At 44.8% G+C, this 11632-nt stretch overlaps 1 protein-coding gene across 1 annotated transcript; it reads right to left on the bottom strand.

The window, feature by feature from the left end:
* Window positions 1-1450: 1450 nt before the first annotated feature.
* Window positions 1451-9663, bottom strand: LOC109878783 (NACHT, LRR and PYD domains-containing protein 3-like). Its single transcript, XM_031820606.1, has 8 exons — window positions 9504-9663; window positions 7602-9402; window positions 7344-7517; window positions 4459-4632; window positions 4206-4379; window positions 3774-3947; window positions 2285-2331; window positions 1451-2156 (listed from the first exon to the last, which is right to left on the bottom strand). Exons 1-8 carry the CDS (start codon window positions 9622-9624, stop codon window positions 1594-1596), a joined length of 3228 nt encoding a protein of 1075 aa, XP_031676466.1. The 5' UTR covers window positions 9625-9663; the 3' UTR covers window positions 1451-1593.
* Between the last annotated feature and the right edge of the window lie 1969 nt (window positions 9664-11632).

Genomic DNA, 11632 nt, shown 5'->3' with positions numbered 1-11632 from the left:
GATGTTCTCTGCGACATGTTGAACCGGTTCGTCGATTTCTACCAAGATGACATCTTCATCTTCTCCCGTTCCACTCAAGAACCCTTTCCACCCACGTTTACGACCCCGGAGCCCGAGACAATCCTTCCCACCTCGTGCCTGGTGACGGCACTCATCTGGGGTATAGGGAAACAGGTCCGGGAGGCGCATCGGTCCCTGCCGAACCCTGGGGAGCCCTGATAACCAGATGTTTGTGGCTGACACTGTCCGCAATGCGGTCCTGGAGGGGGCCTGCCACCCGGGATCCCATCGGACCCTGGCCTTCATGCAACAACGGTTTTGGTGGCATACGATGGTTCCAGATGTCGCCGTGCTTATCTCCACCTCCACGGTCTGTGCTCAGAATAAGACTCCTCGGCTCCGGCTGGTCTTCTGTAACCACTGAAGCCTGGTCCCACATATCCCTGGATTTCATAACGGGTCTCCCACCGTCTGAGGGAAACACGGCTATCATGACCATGGTTGACTGGTTTTTCTTTCAAGGCCGCTTACTTCATTCCTCTCCCAAAACTACCCTGGTCCAAGGAGACGGCCCAGCTCATGGAGCAGCACATCTTCCGGATCCATGGACCTCCCGTGGACATGGTCTCCGACCGGGGTCCTTAGTTCTCATCCCAGTTCTGGAAGGCGTTCTGCACCCTCATTGGGTCATGGGCAGAAGGTATGGCTATCCACCCAGGATCTGCCGCTCCGGGTGGAATCCCACAAACTCTCCCACAAGTTTATCGGCCCATTCCCAATCTCCAAGATTATAAGCCCCTCTGCTGTTCTTCTTCTGTTGCCCTGTACCCTTTGTATACATTCCACCTTTCATGTTTCCAGACTCAAACCAATGTCTCACAGACCTTTGTCTGGTGTTTCCAGGCCCACCCCTCTACCGGCTTACACAGTGAGGCATCTCCTGAAGATTCGACCTTGGGGCAGCGGGTTCCAGTACCAGGTTGACTGGGAGGGTTATGGCCCAGAAGAGAGGTGCTGGGTCCCTGCCAGGGACATCCCGGACCTAGGCCTCATCGCAGATTTTCAACGCTGACACCACGGTCAACCAGGTATGCGCCCCTAGAGGGGGGGGTACTGTCACACCATGATCTGTTTCACCTGTCTTTGTGATTGCCTCCACCCCCCTCCAGGTGTCGCCCATCTTCCCTATTACCCCTGTGTATTTATACCTGTGTTCTCTGTTTGTCTGTTGCCAGTTCGTCTTGTTTGTCAAGTCAGCCGCGGTTTTGCTCTCAGCTCCTGCTTTTCCCACTCTCTCTTTTCTCGCCCTACTGGTTTTGACCCTTGGCTGTCCTGACTCTTAGCCAGCCTGCCTGACCACTCTGGCTGCCCCTGACCCTGAGCCTGCCCGCCTGCCGACCTGTACCTTTGCCCCACCTCTGGTTTAGTGACCCCTGCCTGCCTCGACCTGTCTATTGCCTGCCCCTGTTGGAATATTAAACCATTGTCATATCAATGTGTCTGAATCTGGGTCTTACCTTGATTCCTGGTAGGATGATTGATGAGGATTTTGTTATTATGTTACCTAGAATGATTGTTACCTAGATCGATGACTCACCTTTGATTGTGTCGATCGTCTATCTGACACAGAGTGACTGAGGAGGAGGAAACCTCAAACCCAAACCCAGGATAGAGGGGTTCAGTGAATCTGGTGTGTTCTGTGTAAAGGTGTGTCAGTGTACCAGAGGAGGACACACTATAGAAGGACAAAGTACCAGCTGACCAGTCCAGATACACTCCAACTCTGTTAGGAACAGGATCAGAGATGGATCTTCTGACACTGACTCCAGGATGGTAAAAGTCATAACCGCTATCAGAGCAGAATAAACACCAGGACTTCCTATTGAGTCCAATCCAACTGTCATCCTCATCTCCCTTCCTCTTCATTCCTTTGTACACCACACCGATGTAAATCTGGTCACCGTCCATCTCCACCTCCCAGTAATAACGACCTCCAGATAAGCCTTCTCTGCAGAGAACTTGGAAAAGACAATCAAATCTGTCTGGATGGTCTTCATAATGTTGGTTCTCCAACACCCATGTCACCTTCCTGTTCCCCTCAGACAGTATCAGGTGTGGGTGTGCTGTATTTGGGTCCAGGGTGAGATGACAGGCATCTGTAGACAAAAGGAGAGTTTAATCAAACCACATCTTCATATAAAATGTTGTTTTGTCGGAACAGAACAAGTATTGATTAGTTACTATAGTTCTGAATATACAGTTAATTAGGATTGAAGAGACTTACATTTTCTCAGCCCTGATTTCAGCCTGCACTCTCCACCATGATCCACACTGTAGGAGAAACAGGTTATTGACTGACAAAGACCTAATAAAGCAGTCAACATTTAAACCATATTGTTGTGTTCTGGTGCACTATCCCAGTTCATTACTATCCTACCTACTGCATACAGAACGGAGTACAGTTCATTACTGAAGACATACAGGTATTCTATCCTACCTACTGCATACAGAACAGAGTACAATTCATTACTAGAGACATACAGGTATTCTATCCTACCTACTGCATGCAGAACGGAGACACACAGGTATTCTATCCACCCTACTGCATACAGAATGGAGTACAATTCATTACTAGAGACATACAGGTATTCTATCCTACCTACTGCATACAGAATGGAGTACATTTCCAACAGGATATCAGAGATGCAGAAGAAGAGTATTCATGTGGTGATGATGTATGCTGTGTTGGAGTGCTCAGCCTGCTGGGTAAACTTCCCCCTTAATTCTACCATCATGTCCTCATGTTACTGAACCTACTCCACTACATACAGTGGCAAGAAAAAGTATGTGAACCCTTTGGGATTACCTGGAATTCTGCATAAATTGGTCATCAAATGTAAACAACAACAGACAAACACAGTCTGCTTATACTAATAACACACAAACAATTCTACGATTTCATGTATTTATTGAACACACCATTGTCACGACCTTTTGGGGTGTATATCGTGGCTCCCCTCTCACTCTCTCTCCCACATCAGGTTTTAAAACGGTCATAAACTCCTGCTAAAAACTCTCACTCTTTGCTGCCATGGAGTATGGAGCAAGAGAACCTATGGAGAACAAAGAACTTCTCTTTAGAAAACTCCTAATCCCCAAAATGGGAGAATTAAACAATATTTCCATTTTTGAGAATGTGGGAATGGTCCGTGGACACTTAAGAGACAGTCATGTCGCGTGTCGTTTCATTTGGTGATCTCATGAAGGACAGGAAACACACATAACTATATATCTTTGTATATTGTGGCTCCCCTCTCACTCTCTCTCCCACATCAGGTGGGATCTTAGGTCTTCTGAGATCTATTTTGTTCGTGGCATGGTTCACATCAGGCAATGCTTCTTGTGAATAGCAAACTCAAATTTTGTGAGTTTTTTTTATAGGGCAACGTAGCTCTAACCAACATCTCCAATCTCGTCTCATTGATTGGACTCCAGGTTAGCTGACTCCTGACTCCAATTAGTCATTAGCCTAGGGGTTCACATACTTTTTCCAATCTACACTGTGAATGGTTAAATTCTGTATTCAATATAGACAATACAAATAGAATAGTTTGTGTGTTATTAGTTTAAGCACACTGTGTTTGTCTATTGTTGTGACTTTTATGACCAACTGATGCAGAAATCCAGGTAATTCCAAAGGGCTCACATCATTGGTATTGCACCTGTATGACACAACCGCTGCTCACACTATTAGGAAATCTATTCTGACTTACTTCAGCTTCATCAGTTTATATGTGGGATCCACCAGAGCAGCTGAAAGCAGTCCCCCTGCAGAGTCTCCTGGGTGATTGTAGCTCAGGTCCAGCTCTTTCAGGTGGGAGGGGTTTGACCTCAGAGCTGAAGACAGAGCAGCACAGCCCTCCTCTGTGACCAGACAGCCAGACAGCCTACAGAGAGACAAAACAGCTGTCTAGGTTGGTGTACTGGTATCAATCATCTTGTAGGACACCAATACATTTGTCCATGACACAAACATTGTGATGAAATATTAGATTTTCAGAGTATTTATTTCACTAAGCTCAGTACTGACCTGACTGAAACAGCTGTACTTACCCCAGTGTGTGTTTACAGTCTGGATCCTCCAGTCCAGCAGACAGCAGTGTAACTCAGCCCAGTACCAACCTGACTGAAACAGCTGTACTTACCCCAGTGTGTGTAGTTTATAGTCTGGATCCTTCAGTCCAGCAGACAGCAGTGTAACTCCTGAGTCCTGCAGGTCATTGTCTCTCAACTCCAGTTGTTTCAGTTGTGAGTTGGGTGAACTCAGGACTGAGGCCAGATCTGAACAGCAACCCTCTGTCAGACCACACTGACCAAGACTAGAGGGCAGAAGAGCACATGAATAACACATCTTTAAAACATCCACATAATAACTCATACTGAAGATATTTAACTCACACTAGTGTCTGTATGTTGCAGAGTGGACTGGTTAGTCCAACACAGAGCAGCTCCACTCCTCTGTCTCCCAGGTCATTGTAGCTGAGGTCCAGTTCTCTTACGGGGGAGTTTGGTGTCTGCAGAGCTGAGGCCAGAGTCTCACAGGATTCATATGTGAGGTTACAGCCGGCTAGTCTGGAGAGAGGAGATATAGTGATACACTGTTTCTAACACAGTCTAGACCTCTGCAGGCAGAATGACAGCAAAGTACATTGAACCAAAAAATATAAACTCAACATGCAACCACTTCAAAGATTGAACTGAGGTACAGTTCATTAGGAAATCAACTAATTGAAATTAATTCATTAGGCCCTAAACTATGAATTTCACATGACTGGGAATACAGATATAATTCAGAAAACCAGTGACCACCATTTGCCTCATGCAGCGCAACACATCTCCTTTCGTATAGAGTTGATCAGGCTGTTTATTGTGGCCTGTGGAATGTTCTCCCACTCCTCTTCAATGGCTGTGCGAAGTTGCTGGATATCGGCGGGATCTGGAACACGCTGTCGTACACTTTCGATCCTGAGCATCCAAAACATGCTCAATGGGTGACATGTCTGGTGAGTATGCAGGACATGGGAGAACTGGGAAATGTTTTAGCTTCCAGGAATTGTGCATTCTCATGCTGAAACATGAGGCGATGGCGGCAGATGAATGGCACGACAATGGGCCTCAGGATCTCGTCACTGTATCTCTGTGCTTTTCAAATTGCCATTGATAAAATGTAATTGTGTTCATTGTTTGTAGCTTATTCCTGTCCATACCATAACCCTCCCGCCGCCATGGGGCACTCGGTTCACAAAGTTGACATCAGCAAACCTAAGATGAAGTTGGATGCGGCTTATGGTAGAGAAATAAACATTGACTTCTCTGGAAACAGCTCTGGTGGACATTCTTGTAGTCACCATGCCAATTGCATGCTCCCTCAAAAGTGTCATGTCTGCAACAGTAGGGACATGAGAAATTCATGTTCAAGTCATCAAATGCTCCGAAAAAAACAATTATCTGCAAAAAACGAATCAATTGCTAGCTAGCTAGCTAGCTACGTCTATCTTCGCTGGACCTGTGTTCACAATGTATCCAATTCACTTCGCTAGTCCTGTGTCCACAATGTATCCAATTGACTTCGCTAGTCCTGTGTCCACAATGTATCCAATTTACTTCGCTAGTCCTGTGTCCACAATGTATCCAATTGACTTCGCTAGTCCTGTGTTCACAATGTATCCAATTTACTTCGCTAGTCCTGTGTCCACAATGTATCCAATTGACTTCGCTAGTCCTGTGTTCACAATGTATCCAATTGACTTCGCTAGTCCTGTGTTCACAATGTATCCAATTGACTTCGCTAGTCCTGTGTCCACAATGTATCCAATTGACTTCGCTAGTCCTGTGTCCACAATGTATCCAATTGACTTCGCTAGTCCTGTGTTCACAATGTATCCAATTGACTTCGCTAGTCCTGTGTCCACAATGTATCCAATTGACTTCGCTAGTCCTGTGTCCACAATGTATCAAATTGACTTCGCTAGTCCTGTGTCCACAATGTATCCAATTGACTTCGCTAGTCCTGTGTTCACAATGTATCAAATTGACTTCGCTAGTCCTGTGTCCACAATGTATCCAATTGACTTCGCTAGTCCTGTGTCCACAATGTATCCAATTGACTTCGCTAGTCCTGTGTCCACAATGTATCAAATTGACTTCGCTAGTCCTGTGTTCACAATGTATCCAATTCACTTCGCTAGTCCTGTGTCCACAATGTATCCAATTGACTTCGCTAGTCCTGTGTCCACAATGTATCCAATTGACTTCGCTAGTCCTGTGTCCACAATGTATCCAATTGACTTCGCTAGTCCTGTGTCCACAATGTATCCAATTGACTTCGCTAGTCCTGTGTCCACAATGTATCCAATTGACTTCGCTAGTCCTGTGTCCACAATGTATCCAATTGACTTCGCTAGTCCTGTGTCCACAATGTATCCAATTGACTTCGCTAGTCCTGTGTTCACAATGTATCCAATTGACTTCGCTAGTCCTGTGTTCACAATGTATCAAATTTCGGTTTTGCTTTCTGTAACTTTGTTGCATGTCCTCTCTGCATGTATAGACGGTTATCGCGTCATCATATCTTTTCCAACTGTCCCGTTATCTGATTTGAATGTGCATTCTAGAATGCCCTTCTAGCCAATCAGAAATGAGCCTTCAACAATGCTGAGGAATAACTCATGTTAAAAACATACCAACTCACTCAAGATATTTAACCTTTGTGTGGTGCCTCCGGGAATGTGGCCGGGGGATAGCCACTGTTTTGAGCGTCAGCAACACCCCACAACCAGCATTGTAGGTTGCCGCAAGCTAGGCTGCCGCAAGCTAGGCTGCCGCAAGCTAGGCTGCCGCACTGCCGCAACCTAGGCTGCCGCAAGCTAGGCTGCAGGGCTATATCCACTCCTGAGTCCACTTAGCCTCGTTATGCAGCAACGCTATTCGGGACATTTAAGGTGTTGCTTTAGTTCAGCAAGGGAGAGCTCCTGGCTGGACATTGTGGTCTCCACAGGAAAACTAGCCAGTTTTCATTCAAGTCTTACTCTAGGTTCAGATCATTAGAGCCTTTAGTTTTCAGTTACAGTTTGAGAACCTTTGTGATTCTATTATTTTGAATAAATATGCCAGACTAGCAGGTTTACTCTCCTATGTGTTAGACTGATATTGTTCCATCCTGCCAGCCACACCAAGAGAGTCGTAACATTTATTTTATATATCTTTCACATTTTATGTATATGTAATAACTACGAATAAATAAACAATAAAGAAATAGTGGATACTGAAGATATTTAACTCACACTAGTGTCTGTATGTTGCAGAGTGGATTGGTTAGTCCAACACAGAGCAGCTTCACTCCTCTGTCTTCCAGGTCATTGTAGCTGAGGTCTAGTTCTCTCAGAGGGCAGTTTGGTGTCTGGTGAATTGAGACCAGAGTCTCACAGGATTTATATGTGAGTTTACAGCCATCCAGTCTGGGAGAGAGGAGATAATCTGTTAGATATACAAATCCTTCATTATAATGATACTGTATACATCAACTCAATAACAGAACTTACAGTGCTCTCTTGCAGGTTTTCACTACCGGCATTAACCTCTGATAACCTTTCTCTGATGTGTTGTATCTCTTCAGTTTAAACTTCTCCAGCACCTCCTCTGACATCAGTAACAGGTAGGCCAGGGCTGAACATTGGTCAGGTTTTAGTCTTGTTTCTGAAAGAGTTCCTGAATGCAGGGAGTTCTGCATGTCTTCAACTAGAGAGTTGGCACCAAGTTCATTCAAACAGTGGAACAAGTTGATGATCCTTTCTGGTGAGGATTCCTCCTTGATCTTGTCTGAAAGGTACCTGACTGTTCTCTCAACTGTTTCCTCATTGGTCTGTGTTGTACTTCCTGTCTGTGTCAGAAGGCCTCGTAACAGATTCTGATTGGACTCCAGTGAGAGACCCAGAAGGAAGCGGAGGAACAGGTCCAGGTGTCCATTCTCACTCTTCAAGGCCTGGTCCACTGCTCTCCTGTGTAAGTCAGACAACTGGATTGACTCCTTCTCTTCATCATCACTAGTTGGGGAGAAAACATTTTCCTTCTTGTCCAGACAAGATTCTAAAGCATGCACTGCTGCTAGAAACTCCTGAATGCTCAGATGCAGAAAGCTGTAGACCTTGTCTTGGTACAGCCCAGATTCCTCTTTAAAGATCTCTGTACACAATGCTGAGTACTCTGACGCCTCTGTGACGTCAAGGCCACACTCTCTCAGGTCCTCCTCATAGAAGATCAGGTTGCCCTTCTGCAGCTGTTGGAAAGCCAGCTTTGCCAGTTTCAGGATCATCTCTTTGTCTGACTGAGACAGTTCCTTGGGGTTTGTCTCTGTGGCTTTGTTGTACTTCTTGTTCTTCGCAATGATTTGGATGAGAATGAAATGTGAGTACATCTGGGTCAGAGTTTTGGGGACTTCATCCTTCTCTGCCTCTTTCAGCATAATCTCAAGGACAGTGGCTGATATCCAACAGAAGACTGGTATGTGGCACATGATGTGGAGGCTCCTTGATGTCTTCATGTGTTTGATGATTTCACTGGCCAGATTCTGATCTTTGATTTTCTTCCTTAAGTATTCCTCCTTCTGTGGATCATTGAACCCTCGTACCTCTGTTACCTGGTCAACACACTCAGGAGGGATCTGATTGGCAGCTGCAGGTCGTGAGGTTATCCAGAGGAGAGCAGAGGGAAGCAGATTCCCCTTGATAAGATTTGTCAGCAGCACATCCACTGAGGTAGGCTTCGTGACATCACAGCATTTCTCATTGTTTTTGAAGTCTAGAGGAAGTCGACACTCATCCAGACCATCAAAAATGAAAACGGTTTTGGTTTCACCATCTTCAATGCTGTCAATCTCTTTCAGCTCTGACAAGTAGTGGGATATATGTTGCATCAGACTGTATTGGTCCTTTTTCAGGTTCAGATCACGGAAAGGAAGAGGAAACATGAAATGAATGTCCTGATTTGCTTTTCCTTCTGCCCAGTCAAGGATGACTTTCTGCACAGAGACTGTTTTTCCAACACCAGCGATTCCTTTTGTCAGCACAGTTCTGATAGGTTTGTCTTGTCCAGGTAAAGGCTTGAAGATGTCGTTGCATTTGATTGGTGTCTCTTGTGTGGTTTGTTTCTTGGATGCCATCTCGATCTGTCTAACCTCATGTTCATTATTGAGCCCTCCACTTCCACCCTCTGTGATGTAGAGCTCTGTGTAGATGTCCTTGAACAGACTTTGGTTTCCATGGTGTCCAATTCCTTCAGATATGTGTTGATACTTGTGTTTCAGTTTAGCCTTAATCTCTTGTTGGACTGTCAGCAGAGTTTGACCTGTAGGAAAACAATGAGAGTTGGGACTCATAAGTTTGTATGTGTGTTTTAAAAAGGCCTTTGTACCATTCTTTGTAATATTATATGAAACACAGTCTTACTTCTTCTGTCCAGAAGGTTGTGTGTGATCTTTAATGCATCCTCACTGTCCAAACTCTCCACTTCCTTATTGTCATCTGGTAATGGTTCCTGGCTGAAAGCAGGTGGCTGATCACTCTTCATTGATAGCAGGCTGGTTGTAGGTGACTCTGCTCTGGGCTTCTGGAAACTGAACAAAACAGGGAGACAGGTCACCTCATCAAAATCAAATCAATACCTCATCTACTTCCTTTCAACAACACTTATATCTTTAAGAGAACTGTATATTTTACATTTAATCTCTTACCTCTTCGAACTGGTGTCTTGGGTCATTTTAGAGGCAGTGGTCCCCTCCTCTCTCCCCCCAGAGAGACTCATTTTAGAGGCAGTGGTCTCCTCCTCCCTCTCCTCATATAGACTCATTTTAGAGGCAGTGGTCCCCTCCTCTCTCTCCCCATATAGACTCATTTTAGAAGCAGTGTTCCCCTCCTCTCTTTCCCCAGAGAGACTCATTTTAGAGGCAGTGGTCTCCTCCTCTCTCTCCCCAGAGAGACTCATTTTAGTTGTAAGTCACAGCTCACTCAGCTACAATAAGAGATAACAGAACAGTCAATATTTCTGAACATTGAAGAACCATTAACAATGACAACACATTTACTGTCTGTGGTCAAAGAGTTAAATCAGAGAATTCATGTTGAATTTAAACATACGCAGTCCAATATGTTATTAATTTGATTTGACTTGAATCCCGAGAAGCTGAGTCCATAACAACAGCTAGTCTACCTGGTTGGATCCCCTGACTCCATAACAACAGCTAGTCTACCTGGTTGGATCCCCTGACTCCATAACAACAGCTAGTCTACCTGGTTGGATCCCTGACTCCATAACAACAGCTAGTCTACCTTGTTGGATCCCCTGACTCCATAACAACAGCTAGTCTACCCGGGGAACACACAGCTAAAAGAACATTCCAGTTTAGACTGAAAGACGGTAGTAGACATTATGAACATTTACCAAGGATACATGACAAACAGTTAAAATAGCTGGCAGGTATTTGTTCTATACCAAGTGTAAGGTTCTGCTTTTTCTTTGTGTTCTGGAACGTAGCCCTGTTTCTTTGTGTTCTGGAACGTAGCCCTGTTTCTTTGTGTTCTGGAACGTAGCCCTGTTTCTTTGTGTTCTGGAACGTAGCCCTGTTTCTTTGTGTTCTGGAACGTAGCTCTGTTTCTTTGTGTTCTGGAACGTAGCCCTGTTTATTTGTGTTCTGGAACGTAGCCCTGTTTATTTGTGTTCTGGAACGTAGCTCTGTTTCTTTGTGTTCTGGAACGTAGCTCTGTTTCTTTGTGTTCTGGAACGTAGCTCTGTTTCTTTGTGTTCTGGAACGTAGCTCTGTTTCTTTGTGTTCTGGAACGTAGCCCTGTTTCTTTGTGTTCTGGAACGTAAGCCCTGTTTCTTTGTGTTCTGGAACGTAGCCCTGTTTCTTTGTGTTCTGGAACGTAGCTCTGTTTCTTTGTGTTCTGGAACGTAGCCCTGTTTATTTGTGTTCTGGAACGTAGCCCTGTTTATTTGTGTTCTGGAACGTAGCTCTGTTTCTTTGTGTTCTGGAACGTAGCTCTGTTTCTTTGTGTTCTGGAACGTAGCTCTGTTTCTTTGTGTTCTGGAACGTAGCTCTGTTTCTTTGTGTTCTGGAACGTAGCTCTGTTTCTTTGTGTTCTGGAACGTAGCCCTGTTTATTTGTGTTCTGGAACGTAAGCCCTGTTTCTTTGTGTTCTGGAATGTAGCCCGGTTTCTTTGTGTTCTGGAACGTAGCCCTGTTTCTTTGTGTTCTGGAACGTAGCCCTGTTTCTGTGTGTTCTGGAACGTAGCCCTGTTTCTTCGTGTTCTGGAACGTAGCCCTGTTTCTTTGTGTTCTGGAACGTAGCCCTGTTTCTTTGTGTTCTGGAACGTAGCTCTGTCTTTCATTTATGTTCATTGATTTCACCTCTGTTCGTTTCTCATCTGGTCTCATCAGCTCCCTATTTAGTTCAGTTCTTTCTGTTTGTATGTTTGTGAGGTAGTGTTTGATTTTTTTGACTTTCTACCTGTGTTTTACCATTGACTGCTTGTGACCATGATTCCTGCCATATGTGAAGGCTTATTCAACATCTGCTGT

This window comes from Oncorhynchus kisutch, unplaced genomic scaffold (assembly GCF_002021735.2).
Source record: "Oncorhynchus kisutch isolate 150728-3 unplaced genomic scaffold, Okis_V2 scaffold3549, whole genome shotgun sequence".
NCBI classification, from domain to species: domain Eukaryota; kingdom Metazoa; phylum Chordata; class Actinopteri; order Salmoniformes; family Salmonidae; genus Oncorhynchus; species Oncorhynchus kisutch.
This window is presented reverse-complemented; position numbering and strand designations above follow the sequence as displayed.